At 33.2% G+C, this 27,859-nt stretch overlaps 1 protein-coding gene across 2 annotated transcripts; it reads right to left on the bottom strand.

The window, feature by feature from the left end:
- Positions 1 to 1,026: 1,026 nt before the first annotated feature.
- On the bottom strand, positions 1,027 to 27,592 carry PPP1R15 (Protein phosphatase 1 regulatory subunit 15). Of its 2 annotated transcripts, XM_085956353.1 has the most exons (3): positions 27,498 to 27,592; positions 22,673 to 27,318; positions 1,027 to 4,549 (listed from the first exon to the last, which is right to left on the bottom strand). In XM_085956353.1, exons 2-3 carry the CDS (start codon positions 26,861 to 26,863, stop codon positions 3,911 to 3,913), a joined length of 4,830 nt encoding a protein of 1,609 aa, XP_085812479.1. In that variant the 5' UTR covers positions 26,864 to 27,318; positions 27,498 to 27,592; the 3' UTR covers positions 1,027 to 3,910. The 2 variants fall into 2 exon arrangements, with proteins under 2 accessions (XP_085812479.1, XP_085812478.1); XM_085956352.1 differs by lacking the exon at positions 27,498 to 27,592 and having other exon boundaries at positions 22,673 to 27,402.
- Between the last annotated feature and the right edge of the window lie 267 nt (positions 27,593 to 27,859).

The following is a 27,859-nucleotide window of genomic DNA, read 5'->3' on the forward strand; positions in this document are numbered from 1 at the left end:
GCATCAGAGTGAGATTCTGCAGAAGTATAAAATTCAGTGATTCTCAACCGGGTCCTGCAAGACGTGTCAGGGGTTCCGCGAGAGTTCGCAAAAGCTTGGGAAAATATTTAAATCTTTTTAGTGATATTTATTTGACACCCACAATGGCCGAGCGGCTTATGCATTGGCTTATGTCGTGGGTCCCAGATTCGAATCCTGAGTCTGGCAAATACACATATTGTTTTTCGATTTTTTTTTGGAGTCAGAGTATGGACCTAATAGGTTGAGCAAGTGTCTAACATCCATTTCTCGTAAAAATATAAAATATGTCACTACAAACCTCCACTATGGGCCTTCACAGAGATCCTATTAGAATCGGACATGGTTAATGGAATATTTAGTAGCCACATAGAAATAATAAAATGTTATAGGTAATGAAATTAGATGAAATTTGGAACTAAAAATTAACATTATAAATCTGCATAAAGCCGGCACATCGCCTAGATATGCATGTCATTTCCTACGCATATTATGCGATTTTAGCTAGCGTTCCCCGAGAGATTTTTTAAATGTTTCAAGGGTTTCGCCATGCGAGAAAGGTTCGGAATCACTGGTATAAATACTAAATAGAGGTGTTTCACACTACTCAAATTTGAAGGGACAATAATTGGGTGATTTACACAAAAACCTATCTAGAAAAAGTTGATTTTTCAAGAGAGATAAAACAAACTTTTTTTTGTTTCAAGAGGTTTTTTTAACAAAATTAAGAATGATAGAAGGATGAAATTTCATCTTCTTAAAGTATAATCATTTCTCTTTTAAATAAATTAAAAAACAAAATGTGAAAAAAATACTGTTTTAAAAAAAATAGACCCACCCCCTTTACGTTTTTGTTACCAATAAATTTTCAAATTATCTTTGCAGTTTGTAAACCTAAAACAAAAAAGCAACGACAAATTGGCAAGTTTTAATGAATGGACAAAATAAGTTTGTTTCAAGATTAAACCTTAGCAAAACTAGTATGGATAATAATTTTTTTTTATGCGTCAGAATGATTTTTTTTCCCTTTCAATACGAAGAAAAAAATACAACATTAGAAAAATTTTTAGAGATTCATCATACCTGATGTTCATTACTTATAAAAAGATGGGATATCATCCTATGTTTTTGAGTTACCATACCAAATATTGTCTTTTTATTTTTATGTATTATTTCTTGAGAAAAAACTATGTAAAATAACTTCAAAATTAAAAAGAAACAGTTTGACAGTTGAAAAACAAGGCTCAGACTCCAACTCCAGAAAAAAAATCCATAAACACAAAAATGTATCAGCTGATATGTTTTTGTGTTAATTTTTTTTCGTTTAAATTATGGGATACGCTTTAGACTATTTCCTTACTCATAGTATATACGGAGATACATCTTTGTGTTACAGATAGAACCGATTATAGTGAACAATTTTGCATACTCAACTGAAAAATGCATTTTTTTATATATATACGTTTTTGTGTTAATTACCCATCGAATTCTAAGATAATATACTTGCTCCTTAGAATTGAGATTTATGGTGTGAACAGGTAAGATACAAAATGTATGTAGGTTTAACTACTCATGTTTATATTGCAAATTAACATTCATAAAAATATTGTCAAATTCTCCCTGATGATATGATAATAATCACAGGATCCCATATTCCACTTAATTAACCCAACACTGTTAAGATATATTACATAAAAAATAAAACTACGATGAACAAATAATGAGTGACTAGGAAAACAGAGTAGTGCCTGCCTGCATAAAAAAATTCATACATGAGTCTCTGTTCTATTCCATTATTAAAGACGATAAAACAAGCATTTCGACAGTTCTCTAGATCAACATTGCAAATTAATATACATCCGTTTAATATAATCAATCGTAAATAAACAAAAAAAAAAAATACAGTGCGACTAGATTATTGCCAGGTCAAAAATATATGAATAATTCAAATTCAAGGCTTCATTTACATAAAAAAATAGTCCTCTCTGTGAATACTTATCAGAGGCTTCAATAATGATGCAAAATTTATTACCATCGTAAAATTGTGTCTATAAGGAATGGTACCCAAACACCGATTATTTAATGTACAGTATGTAGATATTATCACAGATTGTCGGGCATTCAGAAAGAACGTGTCTACCAATGGCTGTAGGAAAACCAGTTCTCAAGCCTTCACAGGTATTTGGTGATGGATATTACCATTAATTACAGATCTTTACAATTTATTTAAATTCATTATGATAGAAAAATTTGATGACCATTTTGCCATACTTGAAAGACATCTTTCTAGTTTGCAAAATATGCGGCTTCTATTTCCAAATACCGATAAGTCCACAATTCAATATTTGTGGTAAAAGATGTTTTTGTACCTCAAGCGATTAACCTTAGACGTGAGTTTTTCCCACCGTATTCTATTTTAAAATTAGAACAATAAATAGAATGTATCAGCATTTGTAAGTCATTAAGTTTTTAAACATTCTTTCATATGCTACTGGCAGATTATGGAAGTTATACTGCCCTGCTAAGTAAAAAGACAGTGAAATGAGAACCCAAATTTTAAACTACATTTTCTCTTATATTATGTAAAATTATTGAATAAATTTGGATTGTTTTGACATAATCATATAGACACTCTCATTTGTCACATTATGTCAAAACAATCCAATAATTATACATACTATAGGAGAAAAGATAGTTTAAAACTTGGGTTCTCATTTCACTAAAACCAAAAACATTATCTTTTTACTTAGCAGGGCAGTACAGATCCTTTACATATGTGAAATTTGATCTACTTCTTTTTATATAGCCTGTTGCCACAAAGTGATATTTAATGTGTATCAGTTTTTGGAAATATATGCCAAATATCCATAAATTTACCTGTGTATTTATTTACAAAATGCATCATTCTCCGGAATTTTGATTCAGCGATAATTATTAACTGAAATATTTTTGTTTTAGCTTTTGACGACATCATTCGGCATCTTTGTACCAAGCAATATGACATTTACTAAAAACATTATCATGAATGTCAATAGCAAGAATTATTAGGAGCAAAATAATAAATAATATTCAATTGATGCTTCAAAATTGATCCAGATGGGTGTTACAATCAACTAAAAATAGTTAATGAATAGAAACACAATAAATTGTTAGAATTTTTCCCACGAGGAACCAAGGTACATGAGTAGTCATTATTTACTAAATATATGGTTAATTCGCATTCGAATCAAGATGGAAACATCCAAGCGGGAAGAAATTCCAACAGCACAACCTTTGGAAAAACACCTGGACCAAGATTGGAGCCTTGAAGTACGCCATCAAATTTTTCTGTCTTGCACAATTACCTACACAAGATTATTTATGTTTGTGTAGCAAATAATATAATTGTTGAGTCATTTCAATAATGACCATTTTCAGTAGCATGGGGATAATTCACTATAACATTTACAGACTATGCTATGAGGACTATGAGTAAGGCAGCAAAAAATTAATACTGATAAATGTAGATTATACGCAGATCCTTTTTTCTTTCTAAACAAATTAATCCTACAAAATAAAACATTTTGTAGTATATGAAAGCATTGCTTTTTATATTATTACAAAATATTTAGCTAACAGAAATAAAAATTAATACTCGTTATAAAATAGGGCGTATTATTTCACCAATGGTAAATGTAAAATTTTAGCATTGTTATAAATGATTGTACAAAATAAATTAATGGAAAGATTATCCCACGCAATATACTGAAAATGGCTGTACATCTAAGGAATCTGTTAGCTGCCACACCGTGGTAGGTAAATAAACTTATATTCTCCTGAATAAATTCGACGTTTCTCTGATGAAGCCACGAGACAAGGTGAGCACGCAGAATCCGACAGAAAAAATTCAGATTCATTTGGTCGGCGAGACCGCCTTGACATTGCAAGTGCCATTTTTACCTGGGTGAACTGTCAAACCACCCTTTTTACCGTTCGAAACGTTTAAAATTTTATTATTAGAATCACATTTTTCATTATTATTCACAATTAAATATTTTTCATCGCCTATTTTATTTGTATCATTCAAATTACCCACGACCACCAAATCACTGTCATTGATAACTGTCAAACTCATATCGTCAAGACTATTGAGACTTTTAGTATTTAATATGTCCTCGACAATCATTGCGCCGTCTCTTTCTATCTGTTCAGCCTTCTCTTTTTCTTCTATCTCTCTCTGTTTCATCAGTTCCTCTTCCATTTCCTTTTCTTTTATAGCTCTTTCTTTGTCTTCCTTCGCTCGTTTAGCCTTGGCTTCCTTCTCTTCTCTGATGGCTCTCATAAGCAGGGGTCTAAACCGCTGAAAGTAGACCCTGGCCCTATGCTCCCGCTTGAGAACCCAATCTAGGCAGAGGGAAGTGTCGGTGATTCGTTGTCGGAAGCGTTCAGCATCTCTGGCGCAGCGTTCCCACGTACCGATTCTGGCTTGACGGTAAGCGTACGCCCACGTGATCATCTTGTGAACCTTCGGAGGGCTGGCAGTGAAGCTCACCTGAAATCATAAATAGGCGTTGCCAACTTTAGGGAGACGTAGAATTATTTCAATTCAAATATACACAGGTTTACACCTCACTTGCAGTATTAAGTTCAGGGTTGAAGGAAACATATTAAGTCATATCAATAAATTTGAAAATATCAGGACAAAGTTTAATTAAGAAGGCAATATTGGTTTATTAAGACCATGCAGTATGTTGGTCCAATATTGCACGAAATATCAGTTAAGGCGATGTCTTTACCTACCAAAGGCACCTAGCGGAAAAATACGAAGCTAGCCATTTGAGACATTTTTTTGATAATTTACAATTTCAACGTTAATTAATATATATGTATCTGAAAACATTAAAAAGAAAAATATTTTTCAAGTAAATAAAAAGGATTTCAAGTTGTACACATTTATATTTTTATAAAAATCGATGTTTTTTTAAAATAAATATAAAAAATATTAAAACTATGAATTTGTCAAAAATCTCTTAGGCGATGCTTAGAAAACATAATGAACTAAGCTTTAATAATAAAATAAATATGACCATAAAATATATGTAATAATAAAATGGGGTCCAATTCAACAAATTCAAATTTTATTACATTTTTTACAATAATTGTAAGTTTATCTTTGACTTGAATTAAAAAATATTTTTCTTTTAATGTTTTCAGATACATATATATTAATTAACACAGTTGAAATTGTAAATTATCAAAAAAATGTCTCAAATGGCTAGCTTCGTATTTTTCCGCTAGGTGCCTCTGGTAGGTAAAGACATTGTCTTAAACTTAGTACTGATAATTAGAAATTTATTGAAATGACTTAAGGGGGGACATGCTCGTCGTAGGTCAAAATTGAGTTTTTATTGTATTTTCAAACCATGATCCTGGACACTCCTTAACCCTTAAACAGCCACTGACGAGTGGTTCTCGTCATGGGCGTCTACTTTCGTGCGCCCGTGACGAGCGAAACTGCAGGCAGAAATGTTTGAAAAGTCAAATACATCGCGAGAATAAAGGGGATTCCCGAGAGGCCCGTTCAGGGTTACCGATTTCTTCCCATGTACTGAGAAATTTTTGACTCATTAGTTCGCACCGCTATCGCGTAATAATTGGTCGTCGGTATGATAGTCTGATTTGCGTTCTAATTGAAAGAATTTGCATTTTTTCTTATTGAAATTTAATTTGTGTTAAGTTACGAAGTGTTGTGAGTATTTATATTTATATTTCGCGTATGATTTGCGTATACAAGTGTTATATTTACGAGTTTACTTATTGAGTTGAAACATTTTCGATGTTTTCAGATTGAAAATTTTATTAGTGTCGAGTGACTAAGTACTGTGACTATTTTTATTTATATTTTGCATTCAATTTGGACAAACAAAAGTGTTATATTTACGAGTTTAGTTTACCAATTTTTCCAATTCAAAATGGATGAATATTGTGAAGATGGTGAAATTGACAATCTTTTAGAAACGATTGAATCTGAAGACGATAGTGATGATTCCGAAGTTGATGAAGTTGACGATACTTTGGAAGTTGAAGAAAATGAACCAACTACATCCGAAGCTACTGAAAGGCCGACATTTGAGTGGAAATCGGATTTATTTGACCCGCGCGCATTTTCATTCGATGATACTGAATCGGGATGCAAAGCAGATAGTTTAGCTTCGGATGCAATTGAAATGGATTATTTCAAGTGTTTTATCCACATTTCCTTTATTGAAATGATAGTGCGAGAGACAAATAAACAATTTAAATTTGCTACAAAAAATATCACGGTTCTAAGTGATCGTTTACGACGATGGGTAGACTGCACAACAGACGATATATACACATTTTTGGGAGTGTGCATGCTCATGTCACGTAATTCTCGCAACAAAATTACTGAACACTGGTCTATCAAAAGACCGTTGTTTTCACCGTATTATTCCGAATCAATGTCCAGAAATCGTTTTGAGCTCTTGCATCGAATGATGCATTTTAGCGATAATGAAACCCAAATTCCCGGAGATCGATTGTACAAGATAAGACAGGTCTTGCAAGAGCTGAAAATTTCTTTCAAACAGTACTTGTATCCTTATCAAAATTTGTGCATCGATGAGAGTCTTCTTCTCTTCAAAGGGAAGCTTTTATTTCGCCAATTTATCAGAACGAAGGCAAGTCGTTTCGGCATTAAAATTTTTGTAATGGCCGATTGTAAAACTGGTTTTGTGTTAGATATAATAATTTATACAGGGAAACAAACAGAAATTCAGAAGAAAAATTACATCGGAATATCAGGCAACGTTGTGGTGACATTACTTGAACCGTACTTGGAACGAGGACATACGCTTTTCATCGACAATTGGTACAGCAGCCCAACATTGTTCAAGTACCTGTATGACAACCGGACAAATGCCTGCGGAACCGTGAGAAGAAATCGAATTGGGATGCCGAAATTCGTAAAAAAATTGAAGAGAGGGGAAACCGAGGCATTTCACACTGACGAAATAATGGCATTGGCGTGGAAAGACAAAAAAGACGTGACAATGTTGACCACAGTGCACAAGAATGTATTCAAACCGACGGGAAAAGTAAACTATGTGACAAAAATTCCTATTTCAAAACCCGAGTCCATCGTGGACTACAACAAAAACATGGGCGCTGTAGACCAAAGTGACATGATGCTTTCATCCGTAAACTCATCACGAAAAACCCTGAAATGGTACAAAAAACTTTTTTTCCATCTATTAGATTTATCATTACTGAATGCGCATATATTGTACCAACAAAAAACTGGTAAAAAACAGCCCTTAGGTGACTTTCAGTTGAACGTTATTGATCAACTGATTCAAAAACACAAGACACAGCCAAAGACAAATTTGAAGCGGAAGGTGCCGCTACCCACTAGGCTTACGGAGAGGCATTTTCTGGGTAAAATACCACCCACGGACAAAAAAAATAGTGCCACCAAAAGGTGTTACGTATGTTATAATACAAAAAACAATAAGAAACGTAGGGAAACGCGGTTTGTGTGCAAGCAATGTGACATTGCACTATGCTTTGAACCGTGTTTCGAAATTTACCATACGGAAGAAAACTTTTAAAGATGTTTATGTGGACAGTGAAAATAATACTGATATTGCAAAAAAAAATGTGTATTTGTAAAATTTATAAACTATATAAATTTTTTTTTTGAATTTTTTAAAAATATTTTTGAACTATTTCTTGTAAATTCGCAGTGTTGTGATAACCCTAACCTTGGTGCGAATTTTCCGACATTTTCGTGAAATTATGAATGAAAAACCCTTTCGACGAACTTCAAATGATGTCTCATAATATGTAAGTGCTAGATATAAAATTTTCCACTGATAATTTTTTTTTTTATATATTATTTAATTCTTGGGCCCTGGAGATTATACCTAGTATTATCAGCTGGGCTGCTAAAAGGTTAAACGTTGTAGATAATCTATTTATATAATTTTGAAGCCTTATTTTCCTTTATATTTATTTTAAACATTTGATGACTGCATAAAGTATTTTTGTTACATAAAATAGTATTCTCTTAAACCTCTCACTCTAATGTTTTAGAATATAGTCATATTTCGGTACATGAATGTGCAGTCGTGTTAAGACTTTTTACATTTATTAATTTTTAATCGCATTTATAAAACCATTAGTATAATTTATGACGAGATAATTTTAGTAAAATATTCACGATAAAAAATTATATTGATAATCTCTGTGATCCCAAATTTGACAAGAATTAGGCATTTTATTATTCAAAAAATCGGCAAGATTAACACATTTGAAGATGATTCTAAAGATACTTATTATAAGCTATGTCTTTGACCATTCAAGTGTGATAAACATCTTATGAATAATGTTTGCTTTATAATAATTATTGACCTAAGAATAAGGTAGTGTTTTTTTGAAATACGCCATTTCTTTTGGCATTCCCCAGTGGTTAAGCTACAACATACAGCCGTAGCCATAAATTGACAAACTATAATTAAAGTAGGGAGTAAAATTATGTTAACGCGCGTGTTTGAACATGTACCTAACCGAATTTTTTTAAATTTTTTTTTTAAACGGTACATGTTCAAACACGCGCGTCAATATCATTTTACTCCCTACTTCAATTATAATTTGTCAATTTATGGCTACGGCCGTATGTTGTACCTTAACTACTGGGGAATGACAAAAGAAATGGCGTATTTCAAAAAAACACTACCTTATTCTTAGGTCAATAATTATTATAAAGCAATCATTATTCATAAGATGTTTATCACACTTGAATGGTCAAAGACATAGCTTATAATAAGTATCTTTAGAATCATCTTCAAATGTTTTAATCTTGCCGATTTTTTGAATAATAAAATGCCTAATTCTTGTCAAATTTGGGATCACAGAGATTATCAATATAATTTTTTATCGTGAATATTTTACTAAAATTATCTCATCATAAATTATACTAATGGTTTTATAAATGCGATTAAAAATTAATAAATGTAAAAAGTCTTAACACGACTGCACATTCATGTACCGAAATATGACTATATTCTAAAACATTAGAGCGAGAGGTTTAAAAGAATACTATTTTATGTAACAAAAATACTTTATGCAGTCATCAAATGTTTAAAATAAATATAACGGATAATTAGGCTTCAAAATTTTATAAATAGATTATCTACAACGTTTAAGGAGTGTCCAGGATCATGGTTTGAAAATACAATAAAAATCAATTTTGACCTACGACGAGCATGTGGGCCGTTAATATGTTTCCTTCAACCATGAACTTAATACTGCAAGTGAGGTGTAAAGGAACCCTAACTAGATCGAAAAATCAACAAAGATTAATAGCTTCTTATACCAAACAATTAATATGTTCAATATCATTTCAGTCAGTCGTCTAATAAATAACTTTCTAACAGTGGCAAAGATTTGATACCAAAAAATTATAGTTAATGATTTCCTTTTAGTAAAAATACAATTTAATTACAAATAATTTGTTAAACAAATACAATGTAATGATTGACACTAGTAGTAGTGTAGTAGTAGCAGTAAAATAATCACAAAAACACTCAAACATGAGAAAATTACAAATATGTATTGTGACCTTATCTGGAATTAAGCCCAAAACTCCCCAGTGCCTTACGCACCAGACAATGATAGTTGCCAACCGTAATGACATTACATGAGCAATCCTGTGACCAATACATAAAAAACGGTGTCTTGACCAGACACAATTTGGAAGATCAGGACATGAAAGTTGAGTTTGTGCCCCAAGAATATCGACTACAAGTCATTATATTAAGGGCCCACATGCGCCACGTAGGTCAAAATGGAGTTTTGTGGTATTTTCAGAGCATAAGCCTGGACATTAAACGTTGTAGATAATCTATCTATATAATTTTGAAGCCTTATTATCCTTTATATTGATTTTAAACATTTGAAGACTGCATAAAGTATTTTTATTAAGTACATGGTTTAAAGAGTTTTTAGGTTTATTAATTTTTAAACACATTTATAGAGCCACTGCACATGGATGTACTGAAATATGACTTTATTCTAAAACATTTATTAGATCGAGAGGTTTAAAAGAATACTATTTTATATAATAAAAATACTTTATGCAGTCGTCAAATGTTTAAAATAAATATAAAGGATAATAAGGCTTCAAAATTATATAAATAGATTATCTACAACATTTAAGGAATGTCCAGGCTTATGCTCTGAAAATACCATAAAATCTCCATTTTGACCTACGTGGCGCATGTGGGCCGTTAATGTTAATGGAGTACTACACAGATGTTAGAAGTCAAGTTTTGTATGTTTTGAGCAAATGTATGCATTTTACAGCATGATTCTGTGAAACCTTAGTACAAATATACATTCACTGTCTAAAATTACCAGGAGTAAAAATTCAGTCATAACAATAAATCAACACATTAATGTGACCGTGAAATTTTTCAGATTCAAATTCTGTCAAAACGTCACACACCTAACTTTTGTTCTCAGCCCTGTCAATTATAATAGTATACATTGAAATTGACAGACTTAAAATTGTTATTCAAACATTCTGAACTTTAATAATTAATAAGGAAGTGTTTAGTAGACCTAAATAATAACACCTAAAAGGCCTTCATACTAAAAAGACAAAATACATGAGCATAAGCAAATCCTCAAAGTCAAAATCGCGTGTTATTTGTTTTTAGTGATTTTCTCTGTGGATTTTCTATTAAATTATTGTCTATTGGTATATGGTCTGCAGGTTGGGTTCTCTTCAAAATATTATCTATGGATGCAATATCGCAAGTAATTTTAGTAGAAACTTAAAATTAATTGAAATTAGCATGAATTATGAATAATAATTCAAAATACTAACACATTAGAGTTGGCACTCTCCATAATAGAATTTATAGAGATAGTGATCATTCAAAATATTCTGTGGAATGACGAAACCATACACTAAATTTGTCACCATACCAGTGTGTGACAGTACCGTGACGTGATCATAATGTAAGTGAAGCATAAGTTAAAAATATCGATGCTGACAAAGACCAAAGAAATAATTGATGTAAAAACTAGAATGTTGGCATACTTCGGCCACACCATGATGAGTGATATTATATATTCTTGCATCTTATCGTTAAAGAGACGGTTTCCGGTATGCGAGAGGACTTGGTAGAAGACACTGAATTGAGCTCGGCAATAAATCCCTGTTTAGGGCAGTAATACTACAGGGAAAAGATAGCCAAAATCATCATCATCAGAAATAATAGTAATGAAACTAATGAAAAAATAAATGTATTATTCAAATAACATGATTACGTGTGAATGAAAAAGACAATCATTATTCACACGGTGGCCTAATGTTCTGAATTAGTTAACAAGCCGCGCAATTTTTATTTTATTTTTATAAAAACTAGCTCACAATAGAAAATTGTATGGATAATGATGTAAACGGGTACGCTATACAATATACTTCATTGTAAAATTGGCAGAATTCCTGTGCATTTTGTTTATTTACGATACTAAAATAATGGTTATGTATAAAATGGCTTTCAGACATTGAAATCAATACTGCAAGTGTGCGGGTGTCAACATGGAAAGAAACAAATGAAAAATGAGAATAATACATTTTTAAATAATCTTTAAAAAAACACATTTCTTTCACGAGTAAAGAAATGAATCAAAACCTGTCACTATCAGCTGTTCTTTCCACGTTAGACCGACAAGTATTTTTGGGTGGCTCAATAATAAATTTATTCAAGATCTTTTCCTCCACGCACACCATGTTATTAATAAGTATCATTATTGAACGTTTCAGGCTGTTATCTTGTAATAAAATCAATACATCGTCTAGCAAAAATGCGCTTACACGTAAAAACGAAAAATAAGCACACACAAAAATGTTTATTTTATCTTTTATTTATAGCGAATCTTTAAATACGGAAATATATCATCCACGTCTAGATGTGCGATTCATATTCAACGAAAATTTATGGAACGTGATACATCATAAATATCACTATCAATATATTTCAAACTGCTATGTGCGCATTTTGCCCATTTTATTTTGGAAAACATAAAAAAAATCATTTAACAAATTTCCTTCAGCTGTTCGTTTTAGACTCGAGAACCACACACGTTTTAACAAGATACATTTTCTCTTTACCAGCATAGCTGTTGATATTTTTAATTAGCTTTTTTTTCAACTCTTCTGGCAATTCTCCAACATTTAGTTTGATCTTAAACAAGTATGAAATTAAGTATTCAGCAAACTATTTGTTAACTATATATACATTAGCTTTGTTAAATTAATAGTTTGATTAACTATTCTCGACAATATGAAAGTAAAGGTAAAAACAGACAAACACTATTTATCTATGATCGATATCATAATGTAATTCACGAGGTCTCGGCATCGGTAACGGAGTTGGTGGAGTCTCAATTTATAAACAAGTATTTAAAATTACCACTGCTGGTAAGCGAAGATATGTTTGTGTTTTAAAAGACTTAGCCAACTGTCGCCTCTGCGTTGACATATTATGTATGCTCAATCTGTGCAAATATACTACATATTAAAACAAAGCACATTTCATCGCATGCGCAACACTTGTGACAAGTGTGTACTCTCTTTCAAGAAGATTGTACCAGTTGGTACTCAAAAATTTTGTTGTCTAAGGACTCGTCCCATTACTGATAAAAATTCCTACTAAATAATATTTGGATAGAGAAAATTTAAATTCCATGACATTTTAAAAACCCAGACAATTACATATTGACAGGACAATGTCTATGACAAGGTAGGATAATTTGTAATAATACGTTGAAACATTCTATAAGTAACATAGAACCAGATTGATATTAAATCACATTTTTTTCCCGTAATACGGTACGTACAGATTTAAGAGATTCAACACTAAATTGGCGGTGTTTCATGGTAATTAATAAAATGTATCGATTGATATTCACCATATCGATGGTTCGATTATTATTGTATCTAAAAAATGTCAAATAGTCACAATGATTAAAATAAAGTTCAATTTCAAGTTTGGACAATTTGAACTTTGTGGAACCACTGTGGAAAGATGATATTTTTGTCAGATAAACATTATTCAATTGAGCTAAAGAAATATTATAATTATATAATATGACAAGTGTTTCATCAATATGATCAACTCATCATGTACAAATTCTCTATACAAAATTAATGATTCCTGCGCAGCTATTCTTAACAGTTAGCACTTTAGCATGTTTCTGTTAATTTGGTTGGTCCAAATTGCCACGGAAGGCATTCCATACACAAGATGGTTATCGACGGCCATCAGCGGTTATCTACAATAATTGGTAAAATCATAATACGGTGAAAATTTAGGTCGGTAGACATGTCAGTCAAATTCGAGTATGTTCGTGCTGACATATCCACCCGAACTCCAAAATTTTGTATTGAAATGTCAAACTTATTAACATAACCTACAATTTTATTAGTCATGTCACTGCGATTGCAGCATGTAGTAAAATAAATATTATGTTACTACTAGTCACTTGATATTTGACAGCTCGCGAGGAAATATAAATTAAGGCGGAGGGAGGCTGTGATGTAATTATTTTTCAAAACTTTCTTGCATCTCAATTCTCAATATGTAAAATTGACATACTCTATCTCGACCTAAAAGTTAATACAGTCAAGAGAGGGGCTGTTAAAAGATAGCACTTTTTGACAGTTCAGAGGGTTTACTTATTGTAATAATTAACTGCCTGAATACATAAAGTGATAAATGTGATATATTTATCACATGTAATGTAGCTCTTTTTGGATTGTTATGTGACAATAGCTTCGCTGGTTATTTATGATGTATTCCCATTGTATGGACATGGCTAATGAGGGTTTTGTAAATTGATTTTTGAAATGATTCAATGTGTTATTAAGTGAAAGTCTCAAGCGCCTACTAACGTAACTAAGTAGGTACCTATCATTAATGTTTCTTGCCATTGTGAAACATTGAAAAATCGTTTCTCCACACAGGGATACTTGTTACATATTATTTCTTTCAGAATTTATCATAGAGATCAGATTATTGATTAATTATTTTGAGAATGGAGGATGCATTGTAATATTACTTCATTATCATGTGATACGATAAACGGTTATGAAATTTTTCATGATGATGCGCAATTTCATCGTGAAAGAAATTTATTCATCATCCGCATCACGAAAGGCTGACGACACATCAATCAATGACAATAGAAATTCAATAAAAAAATTGGACATTGACATACAAACAATATTGTAAAATGTCCGTAATCATTAGTAAGCAAGCAATCCCTACCATATATTGTACGTATGTTGTGAAATGTGAATCATTCCCACAGGATAAAGTAATCAGTACTAACAAGGGACGAAATAATTTTCCGCTGACTAAGCGAGCAGATGAATAACATACGCGTGTAATATTAAATACTTTTAAGCAAAAATATTATGGTTACTATAGTATCGAAGAGATACTACTAAAATATCATGCAGTGATTCACATAATGTAATGATGGCAATGGTTACAGATAGTTTTTGTTTTCTTAATGATATCTTTATAGATATAGTAAATATGCAGATGTAGTGTTTCTATACAAATAATTAAAAGATAAAAAGAACTTTTTATGTACAACGTTTTTAAATTTTTTGTTGAATTATTAATTATTATGCTCAATATACTAAAACTTGTACTTGATATGATGTAAATAAAAAACAAACAAATGTAGAATAGTGAAATGTCATTTTGACATTTCATTTTGATTTCCATAGTAATGCACGTAGGTATATATTAATAATTTAGTTGCTAGGACCACCCTCTTAACACATTTTGCGCGGGCCTCAGTACAAATTCACAGGTACACGCAGCGGGCGAAAACCAGCGGCAATTGAAATAAAATCGAATTTTACAAAAATCGCTCTATCTTCCAAACTATCAGTTATTTTTAAATGAAATTTGGAATTCACACTCACCATATATTGCTCCTCAGTGCTGTGTTTCTTTTTAGAACAAATTGTTTAAAATAACATAAGTACATGGTGCTAATCACATATTTACAGGAAGGTTTCGTAAAAAATATTCCATTCACTATAAATAAATTCCCGCACAAAAATTATTATTCTAATATTTGGATAAAGTATGATATTTATGAAAACACTCACCCCTGTGTAGGGGGACGTCACAAAATGTACACATATAACTAGTCAAACTTTTCTTTTTGTGCACCGAACACACTCGACACTGTCTTTGTGGGTATTTTTTTTTACCATCTGTAACAATTTTTATCATTCGATGCTTCTTCATATCGAGTGATAACCTACCAGGATGATCACTTTTACCCACTCTTCTTGGTAATCGTGATGTAGATGGCCCTGCTTCTTCCAAAATTGCGTCGGTTTCAACGATATGGTCGGCTATCCAAAATTTGCTTATACTACGCAAAAACTGTTTGTAAGTTAGCCTTTTGGTCGGATTTAATACTTTATAAACTTTAAAAGAATTAAAAAAAGCACAATTTAACAAATACATGACAACTCTCTTTGTCCATTTTTTTGTTCTTCGTATGATCGAGTAGTAAGAGAGATACTGATCCGCACGGTCAACCCCTTTCATATATTTATTATATTCGATAACACATAGCGGTTTCCAAATGTGTAGTCTCGTATTCCAATCGGTGTTGTGACTCTCTAAAATGGTAGATGGATGTATTGTTGAAATCATTCGAACATCTCTCTTTGATTTCCAGAGTTGTAACAATACATCCTTTCGCCGACGGAAAATACTCTGTCCTGCACTAAGATTGACGTGTTTAAAACATTCTGGGAAGCCTCGGTTTATTCGCATTGTTCCACACGTCCTAATTTTATTTTCTAAAAGTGCTTCACTGGTTTTTACACTATTATAATAATTGTCCATATAGACATGATGCCACAAATTTAAATACGGACCAAGAAGCAATTGGATGGTGTCTAATAGTGGTCTTCCTTGCCCACTGTAAATGAGCATATTACAGATGTATCCCGTAGTGGCTTCACTGACCATGCGCACTAGGATACCGTATTTTATTATCTTAGATGCATTATATACTTTAAATACAAGTCTTCCCCGCCACGGTATAATACCTTCATCTAAAGAAAGTTCCCTTTGAGGCTTATAAACCGAAGAAAACTTCGGTATTAGGTATGTCATAATTGGCCTAATCTTTTCAAGGCGATCGCTGGAATCCGTAATGATATCGTTATTTGAAAAGTGCCACGATTGCCAAATTTGTCTAAAACGATCACGACTCATTGTTTTAGAATATATTGGTGTTTCTATACTCGGATCAGTAGACCAATAATCATCTCTTGTGTCTTTTCGAACTTGTCCCATAAGCAAAATGAGTCCGAGGAATTTTTTCATCTCACCAAGATTTACAGGCTTCCATTTGATAGATTTCTTCATTTTCTTGATTCGGGATTCATTTTGTGTGCGGTATCGATTGCTTTCTTCTACCATCATGCTAAGTAAATCATCTCCAATAAATAAACTAACTATATCCATCACATTTTCAGAATTGTTTGGTGCTACGCAAACACCAACGTTGCCTAAAAATGGTTCAATATGCGGTGGGTTGTCTATTTCAGACCATTCCATGACTTCCTCTTCCTCCACTTCACTGTCTTCAGAATCACTGATTTGTAACGGTATCACTGGTACCCTTCTCGTGCGAGGGAACTCTTCACTATCGCTGTCGCTATCAATGTCGCTGCCTAATTCTGGTAAATCTTCACCAGAATAGGCAGACAAATTATCGGCAAATATTTCGTCATCGCTTTCATAATTGTCTGAAGCCATTTTTTAAAGATTAAATAAAATATCGATTACTTAAATATATTTCACTTGTAAAAACACACCCGTTCTATAGCGCCGTATTTCAAGACTGAAAATTCAATACTGATATTCAATATAGATCGTAGTAGATTACAGACATCTAAATAACATTGGTTTCCACTCATGTTATAATTTATTGCTCCGCTCGCATACCTGCGTTATCGCACCGCACAATATCACTTACAACACGTGCGAAGAATGCATTCCTTCTATCACAAATTGTCGTCTTTACACTCGCTCTCAAAGGATAATATTATAGTATGAAAAGGAGGCCTATGTATTTATCACACATCATAAAAATATACATATAATCGCATTCACAGTACAGCGAACAAACCATGTTTAAAGAATACATCGATATTTCACAAAATGTTGTCTTCCTGCTCACCCATCAAAAAATAAACAAGTGTAAAAAGAAGACGCATATAGTTTTAGCATTCTTACCGTCTACAGAAATATAGTTCGCTGATTTAGGACTCTAAACAAATTTCCTGATCACGCACAAGCTCTCATATGGGCTGCGCAAGAGTGTGTGTGTAACTAAATGAATCGACGGTAAATTATTTTTTTTTGTAGATGTGTGTGTAGTTTGAAACATTTTCAAACCGTTGACATAAAATATTCGTATGCAATAATCGGGTAGAAATACCTTTCCCGCACTTCAAGTAGAGCCGGCGTAAAAGGTATTTCTACCCGTCCCGCCGACGAACACCGGTCCGGCGCGCGGGTAGAAATACCCTTCCCGCTCAAGATGTGTTAACAACCAATAATAGTCTTTTACTTTTTACGGATTTTTCTGAAATAACTTTCCATACAAAACAGAATTAACTGAAAATGAATTCAATTCTGCTTAAAGATGGCTAAAAGTATTAAAACAATGCATTGGCATCGTGTTCTGATATATTCTAAAAGTTTCAAATGTCTAGATAGTCGGGAAGTTAGTTAAAAATCGATTGCAAGATTTGTACTGGACAAACAAACATCGGACAAACAAGAATACGGGCTAATGAAAACATTGTAAAATACAACTGAATGCTATTAATTAACACTACTTGCATATTTTCTAAAATCACAACCATCTTTGGGCCGCCGTGCCAATGGCATGCTAAGTGTTTGCAATCGATCTACGCTCCACACTTGGATATATCCTTTGACATGACAAAAGCATACCAGCTGTCATAATTTTCGCAAGCCAAAGAATTCGGACTCTAGATGGATGGAGTCTTGTACGCATTTCGTAATAGGAATTATGAGGCAGTCTAATTTTACGTATAGTTGTATTGGTAACAAGTTTATTATTTAATTCTTCTACCGGCAGCCCTGAATACAAAATGGCGGCTCGCAGTCCAATTTTAAGTCTGTCACTTTGTTTACATAACCTATGTACGCATTTCTCAGTGTTTTATGTGATTATTCATCTTAAAAATAATGGTCAACGTATTGCTCTTCGCTGCCTACATCAAATTAACAAGTACTTAAGTATCTTTCCGCTTGGAGCTAAATTTTATATTCGAATGTCTGCTTTGATACAACAATATGTGAGATGCATAAAGTGTCAGACTGAAGTCGAATATAATTATTCACCATCCAATCCTATGAATTTAAGTATTCAAGCAAGATTTTCAATATATGTTTGATATGACAAGAGTGTTACAAAAATGTTGGTTACAATATTTAGAAAGATTTTAAATAATTAAGAAAAACAATCAAGTATATGTAAATACATTCAAAAGATTCGCTAATTCATCTTATTTTGGTATACAGACCTTTAAAGGCTGGCCAGGCTGGCGGCACTTACGATATTAAAATTTATTGCCTTCACATTGTGAACAACAACTATGCGTACTCCACAAAAACGTGATTTACTTTTGGTCAGTAAAATTCATTAGATAGTATGCAGTCGTAACATGCGGTTCATGGTCTATAAATGTGCAAACAGACAATATACTGATTTCTTGGCAAAAGTAGACAGATGGCAGCAGAAAAGATACATTCAAAGAGTAATAAAAGTCAAGTATCATTTGCTTTATAATATAAACAGAGAATTTGTTATACCTATCATCTGTTGGCCATAAAGTTATCGAAGAGACAAGTTGACAGCGTAACATAATTATATCTATATATACACCTACCTAGTTGCAGAGCACACCGATCGAACAATCTTATTTGGAATATTATAATAATTGTACGAAAAATAATACGGCCACACTCAATATCCGGAAATTGAAACTCCAAGGACAGAGCACAAGATGTCTGCTTGACCGGTCCAAAGCCGCCCTGGGACGATATGTTTATTATATTAAATCATAATACAGTATAGACTAGTGTCCAGTGTGCTGTCTAAAGCAGAGTCCAGATCTGTATATGAACAATGTATATTGAACAATCTGTCGGAAAATAAAAACCCAAGGTCATTGGTCATAAATTCCCGGCAGTTGCGCAGCGGATTAATGAACATGCAACACCTCCCCACGCCAGCATATAATATCCCCGTGTACGAACTGTCCCTGAAATGTACAACTAGACTGCTATCTGCGATCTCTGTGTTTAGCCATCATAATCTGCGATGAGTCTTGGTGAAAATAAATTGTTAAAAGGAAAAATGCTCAATTTTAAAGTGTGCCTATTCAGAACATGTTCTTAAATTTTCTGAACATAGTCGGCCCCTCAAACAAACGCTCTACGTTGATAATCGATAAGTACTGACACTATGTTCACGGCCAACAGAACCGGAAAAAATTATGACAGTTAATGTTAAAGACAAATCGTAATATTTTCATTACAGATTTTATTTTTCATAATTTTTCAATATTGTTTTTATTTATTGCGCTAAAATATGACGTAATTTTTTTTTAATAACAAGGTACAATTATTAAGAATATTATACTTATAAGTATCAAATTCCATAATTACGACTATAAGTCATTTTACAAAAAAAAATCAAAAAACAACAGTTTTGAATGAACGAAACTAATAATCACATAGACCTCTGTATGCACTGTTTAAACTCTAAGGGGGATTGCAAGTAGTTATGTTATGACAAAATTTAAAAAATATATATCATAACATAATGCATTACTAAAAACATGCACAATATTTTTACTGGTAGAGTTATACTTTTGATTCTATAGAACTCAATTATAGCCATATGTGAAGCTTGACCCTGTTTGCTAGCACAGATAAGTATCTTGTTTAATGTAGCCTGTCCATAGAGCAACCTACTCACATGTTTCAACGTAAACAAAAACAATTGCACTAGAAAAACTTTCAAAAAGACTATAAGAAGGGGTAACTGATGTAAGTTGAACACTGTATTGCAGAAGTGATGACTTGACATTACAAAATATTGAATTTACTTTATATTAAACACTCATTTGCAGGAACTAGAAATTAAGATTAACCATAGTTAAGAATAACATTTAAAACTAAATTGATGGATACTGATCGACAAACGTAATACTGGGCGAGGTGTGGAATGAGTTACTTGGTATTGAAAACATAATTAATATGATCGACAAACGTAATACTGGGCGAGGTGTGGAATGAGTTACTTGGTATTGAAAACATAATTAATATATAAAATTGGAAGATTGTCATCATGATATATCACTATTGTGAACTAATCTGCGATTAACACAATAAAATGAAGCATGCCCACTCCACACGCTTGCATGTTAGATGTACAAATTTTAGATGTAATGCTCGGCAAAAAACTGGCATGAAAAATCATTAGTACGGGAAAAATGTTGCATATTACGCAGAAGTATCAAAGATTTCACAATGGATACAATTATCCGAGTGGCCTGCTAAAATTTTCTCACAAATCTTTTTCATGCTTTGCGAACAGTTCTCCATTTACTGTCAACTACATGTACGTATAATTTATGTAGTAACTAATGATAGCAAATGCTACATTCGTTTATTTTCAAAATCTTCTATCGTCGACTATTAAATAGAAGTCATTAATTTCAAAATTGGAATATACACATTATGTTACATTTGGAAATACCTCTAAATATTATTGCAATATAATATTCAATCAAATAATGCTTTCTCAGTTTGAATAGTATTTCATTGTCTCTATAATAATAAAAGGAGAAATCAATATGTGGAGAACAAATAATTAATAAAAAAGTAAGTTTTTTAAGTAGTAGGTATTTACATAATTATGAACAAGTTGAATGCAAGAAATTGATATTAAACCAGTTCGTATAGAAACCAATTTATCTATAGAATGTATGACTAGCAGTGGACTGATTTGATGTTTACATTGAAAACATATAGGTACCTACATATGATAATATTAAATACAGGGTTGCCACACCATAAATACTTAAATAGTAATGAAATTATTACAGTAAAAATTTTTGTACGAAAGTACTGGTAGTGGGGTTCCTAATTGAGATAAATAAAATTACTTAAATAGTTTTTTTTTCAATTAATAGGTAAGTAATAAATCGTCGAATTGATCTGTGTACAAATAAATATGTGTAATATTCGGAATGAGTTTTAAACAACAAAGCATTTTATGAAGTTTACCGAGGACGTACATCATCGAATTTAAAAAAAAAATAAACCAAAGCACATACTAGAACAATTAAGATAGAAAATTACACGGATAACAAAAATTAATGAATTCACTCACGCGGCGGTGCTGCATGCAAGACACTGAAGCGACCAGAGACATTGTTCAAATTGCTCGTAATTCAATGCATGAGAATATTGTCGGTCGGGTAGGCATAATATCCTAAGCGTGTTATTATTTATTGTCACGTATTTTATTTTACTCCCGCCTGAAAAAATATGATCCCGAATCCGCCCTTGGGCAGAGTGCCAGCTACAGACGCTCCCGAGTATAACGACTGCTCATTCTATAGCCGCCGTAGAGAATAGATTCTAATTCCTGCGGCAATAAAATCGAGATGAAGAGAGCATTAATATTGTCAACAATGCGCTCACAAAATAAAGAAGCATAAAATGTAACAGACCTCACCGAGACGAGACGATTGTGGGAAATCGACATTTTTATTATTACTTATTTGATAAGGAAAATTATTATCAAGTCGTAATAAATATTAAGATAAATAAAGCAATGCATAAGGTAATATCTTGAGGTGTTTTAATGAATGTGTTGCTATGTGGTTTCATTCGGAAAATATATTTTTGTGAAATAAAACGTAAATTTTACAAAGCTTATGAGATACCTTGGTAATTATGCTCAAAACATTTATTTGTCTGATTAGTAAATATTTTATTTGTCATAATCACTATTATAATTTTTTATACCTATACGTAGTACAACAAAAATATTGCTGAGCACCTAATTATTATGAACGATAAAAAATATTTATTATTATAAAACCACAGAACAACAATCACAATCAGGTAACATCACAATCAGGCAGTAGAATTTAATTTTATTACTTAGCTAATAATTATTGTTGGTGGAAAGCCATTATTTAAAAGTAGTTTGTTTATCAAGTTTCATACTCTCTGTAATTAAAATATGTCTATAAAGTAGGGTACACTGAGTTACACCCCCTGTATAAAGTAGGGTACAAACAACTCTGAATAAGTAATTGTACCAGGTTATAACTTAATTGAATGGGATTATTGATTGTCATTGAATCACCATCATTGGCTTATACAATCCGATATGAATCCTTGACTGGCTCCCGAGTTTTATCAACAGACTTTAAAAGAAATTAATAAGGAAATATTCACTGTAATGAATAAACTACCTTCTTGTCCATATTAGTGGCCGATTTCCCAGGACTATCTCGGATCCCTCTCTTCTTCATAATGCCGACAATGACTCCGGAATCCATATCTTCGGTCTTCTTGGCGAGGCCTTCATAGCCGTCATCGGAGCTGTAGGTGCCCGTGCTGGAGTCGTCGTCCTCATCGCTGGAATCCGTTTCGGAGCATGCCGAATCACCAAAATCATCATCATCACTTTCATCGAGGGTATTCCTCAGATCCTCCTGGGACCCTTGGAAACAGATCACAAACGAATCTTCCGATTCGCACTCCGATGGCAATCGCACTCTATTACACTTTTTATCTGCAGTCGACAAATCTTCCTTTTCCACCATGACAAACTCTTGGCAGTTTTCGCCAGGCAAAGAGTTTTCATCTTGGAACTCCAGCAAATTGGGTTTACAGATGGCCACCTTTGCAGGGAGGTTGGAAAGGTAATTGGCACACTTGCTCAGCGTATCGCGGACGCTCGACTTAGTCTTCCCTCCGTGACGAGGTTTTTTAGATTGCGTATGAAGTTCCAATGTTTCGGTTGAAAAATAAAGAGGGCCTGTTGTAGGCTCGACATCCGGGTCGAAGGTCAAGTGCTCTCGGATGTCTCTTTTGTGGTCATCCCGTTCTTTTTGTCGGTGTCTCTTTGAGGAATGCTCATTTTTGTGCTTTTTGCTATCAAGTTTACCCGATTTTCCTTTTCTGCGCTTAGTTCTCGCTGCCTTTGAACATGTCGATTTATTACTATCGTTTTGCATATCGATTGACGGACTAGAGATCTCAACATCATTTTTAGTCAAAGGTTCCTTCTTATTGTTATCTTCTGCCACAATAAATACCTTTTCAATGTCCAAAACGGTAACAGCATTTTTATTTTCTTGATCCTTACTTATATTACTAACTTCAACGGTCTTAAGATCTGTAGTTTTATCTTCTTTAGTTTCAACAGGTTTAACAAGTGGAACTTTATTTTGTTTAATATCAAAAGTTTTGACAGCTGGAAATTTATTTTTAGTTTCAATATTTTTACCAATTGAAGCTTTACCTTGTTTCAGTTCAACAGTTTTAACTAGAGGTTTAATTTGTTTTAGTTCAACAGTTTTAACCAGAGGTTTAATTTGTTTCAGTTCAACAGTTTTAAGGAGAGGTTTAATATGTTTTAGTTCAACAGTTTTAATTGGAGCTTTCATTTGTTTAACTTCAACAATTTTAACTGGTGTTTTAATTTGTTTGATTTCAACTGTTTTAGTGGGAGTTTTAATTTGTTTAATATCGACATTTTTGACAGGAGTTTTTATTTGTTTAATTTCAACACTTTTAACATTGGCAGGATTATTAATTTTAACTTCAACAGGTTTAACAACTGCAGTTTTTATTTGTTCAATTTCAACACCGTGAACATCTTTACTCTGTTTAATCTCTTTGGACACTATTGTTTTACTATTGGTATCCGAATTACCTTCTTCGTATTTATTATTTATAGAATCTTTTAATTTGTCAATAACAAAGGGGGCAGGTAATTTTTGCAGCTTTTCACAATCTACGGAGACATTTTCAACCTCCTTTGAAATATATTTTTTTGTTTTTTTTGTCTTCTTTTCCGCTAGCATAGCTTTCAGCTTGGCCATTTTATCTTCACAATTGTCAATGATTGCAGGTTTCTCGTGGTCCATGTCATTCGGCTGCTTGACAAGAACCGTTTTTGTTTCGATCGGATAGCTGTCAGCACTATTCGACTGTGCGATGGGTATTGTATTACATTTAGATGGATCGCTCTCCACATTTATTTCTAAATGATTAGTCGGCGCTGACTTCAAAGATTCGTTCTCAACATCATGATGAATATCTTCCTTTACATTTTCCATTATTTCATTAATCGGCGGAACACATTTCGAGTCATCTGAGCTGATGGGTTCTGATTTAGGACTACAATCCAACTCGACAACATCACTGACAGCCGTTGAGCACATTTCCAAACACGGCGGTGGTCGACCTTCATTGTCAACGATGTTCAAGTGGTCTGCACTATTTAATTCATTATTGGCAGTATCTGTTTCAGGCAAAATCGGATCCGGCGGAATTATCTGACATTTGATTTCTTTTTCGTCTATTATTTCTGTTTCTGTAGCAATAATGACAGATTCGCAAATATTATTTTCATCACTACAATGAATGGTGGTAGCGTTCGGTCCAGATTCACAAAAACAATCTTGATCATCCGCAGATTCTGTGTGGTAAAAGTTGTGGTCAGATTTTGATAGAAGACTATTTTGTTTATCGGAATTTTCATCACTATTACATGTCGGCTTGTCATTATTTGAATTTGGTTTATCGGTTATTGAACTATCTACACTACTTTGGGTATCACGATTGGATATAACAGTCGCTGATGAATCAACATATAAAGGATCGGGTCCGCAACACGTTACATTATCACTAAACGAGTCCGTCTTTTTAGAGGAAAACAACTGTTTTAATCTATTCATTTTATCTTCGCAGCTCGAAACGGAATCTCTTTGTTCCTGAGCCTCTTTTTGAGCTTTTCTAGCGGCCTCCGCTTCCTTCTCCTGCGCCCTCTTGAGCAGAAAGCGGCTGCCTTTCGGGTGGGCGCCGTCTCCGGCCGACAGCCGGTGCAAACTGTTGTCGTGCGACTTCATGGTGTCGCCGAGCGACTTGTCATCGTGCCGACCGAGTCTTTTGAGTATTGCATCGATTCCTTCAGATACTTGGTAAGTCTTATCGACGACTTCAGAATTAGTCTTCGACGAAGACGATGCATATCTGCTGTTGCGGTCGATTTGGTTTTCAAGATGTCGGAGAGAGTACGGCATGGCAGGCGATTTGTCACAAGACACCTGACGGGACTGTGAGGCTCTTTCGGGGACGGCAGCGTAATCAACGACGTCGACTGACAGCGGAGCCTCGCTTGATTTTCCATCCGAATTCGGTTGATAATTTTCCCCGTGCTTGTCAATATTCAAAGATAACGTTCGATCAACAAAGCCGTTGCGATATTTCGGTTCGCATCTTGTAATTTTTGCGAGACAGACGACCGTTACGCCTTCGCATTCTGCGTTAATTTCCGTTATGTTCGATTCGATCTTGTCAATTTGGCTCCCCGCCAACTGAGATCCGTTAGAATCTAAGAGGGACACACTGGCAATTATTTTTTCAGTTTCTTTTTTAGAGTTCGCCTCCGTATGAACATTTCCTTCTGTTAAAACGTGGTACTCTTTTTCGTAAAGTAAATCATTCGTAATATTACTGTTGTTTATAGTTTGAGTTGAATTGTGTAAACAATTATTCGTATCAATGGATTGCATATTATTTCTGTCAGATCCGTTGCCATTCTTCGAATCAGTATCGTCATTTGCCATATGGCAAAAATTGATTGCTGTGTTGTCATTCTCACCGGCCGCAGTGTGTTGACAAAAATCTTTCGTCGCACAGCGGCAGGGGTATTTTAGAAAAAATTGTTCACCAGTCATATTTTGTGTCATCTCAAGAAACAGGCGAGAAAGATTATTGCACAAAATACCAGTACTTAAATACTCCTGTTGCTTATTAACTTCATCTAAGGAGTAATATACTCCAGTAATATTGGTTTTGTTCATTTTTCTATGAGCATTTTTAAACATCTGTCTTTTTTCTTTCGGGGTAAAATTGGATACTTTAATATCTTTTGTACGCTTGCACGAATTTAGATTCTCTTTCTTGGAATTATCCATGGTATCTGCATCCATAGATGAATCTTGTATGTGTGTAATAAAATCCCATTCACTCCCGTCCTGTTTTTTCAAATCAGGCGGCATGGATTTAGACCGGCTGATTGGCGTGCAGGTATTGAATGCAATGACATGACAAGCACTCAGAAGACGATTATCAGGATCCTCCCTTAGGGTAGTATTGAGTAATGATCCAATACCCATATTGGTCTTACCGTTATCCGTGGGTTTAAACCCTTTATCTATAACGATGTTATTTATATTGATACTACTTTTGAAGCTACTATCTACCAAACTCATACAAGCTGGTGTTGTTAATTTTAAGGATTGATTGTTGTAACAAGTATCCATTTTTTTATGTGAATCAGAAATGGTCCCATAAGACCGTGTGTGATTTGGCTGTCTCATTTTCATTTGATTGGGTTTACTGAATACGAAGAAACTAGTAAAATCCATTTTATTATAAGTAAATATTGCCCCTAAGACAAATGGATTGTTTTTTTTTTGTTTGTTTACGTCGTGTATTCCTCACGGCATCTTATAACGATATAATGTATACAGTCTCAAGGAATACGATACCACTTAGACGCGAACATATTTCTTTGTGTACAGATAGTGTTTTGGGATCTCAAGGTGAAAGGGCACCTCACAGAACACTTGGTACGGAAAAGTCCAACTGCAATATTTTTGCTAATTTCCGATACACGGATGCAACGAATGGATTTAAAACACTTTCTGGATGAAACACCGTTAGATCGACGCACACTGTGATGTATATTTCTACGTTTTACACAAGAATACTCCATTATTAAGATATTTAACACACGTATAAAATTTTGTAAGTACTCATTATTCAGCCATTTTGTAAAAATTGTCAGTTCGTCAGTTGTTTTGAAGGAATATTGCCATGACTAAGAGAATATATTTTTGAAAATTGCACAATATTCTTTTAAAATCTCCACACGCGACTTGGAAAAGTAATTTCTCAACCAACTTATAAAGAAGTATTATTTAAATATAAAATATTGAGATAGCGTTATCAAATGATCAATTTTTGTAATGTAAATCAAATCATTGAATTAATTATTACCACAATAAAATCAACATTCTTTTATTTTTTATTACTGGCAGCATTACGATGACGTCAAAATATTACGGTTACGTGAATAACAACGCAATTTCCTAGAAAAAACGTGATGATAATTATTCTTGTTTTAGGGGATTTACTCATAACGTGTAATAGTTTCGTTATGACTTATGAGAGATGATTTATTATAAATTGAATGAATCTGCACCTTGATTCAGGCGTAGTCTATGATTGCGCCCTAAAATACAGAAAAAAACAAAGACGTAAAAATGTTTGAAATTTCATCATCTTTTTGTTTTGAATTTATAACAATAGATGTCGTACTGAAATTAAGGCCGCCATATTATTTTGATTTTTATATTAAA

The sequence above is a fragment of the Rhyacophila brunnea genome, unplaced genomic scaffold (assembly GCF_057557595.1).
Source record: "Rhyacophila brunnea isolate RB1 unplaced genomic scaffold, BYU_Rbru_1.0 scaffold_6, whole genome shotgun sequence".
Classification (NCBI taxonomy): domain Eukaryota; kingdom Metazoa; phylum Arthropoda; class Insecta; order Trichoptera; family Rhyacophilidae; genus Rhyacophila; species Rhyacophila brunnea.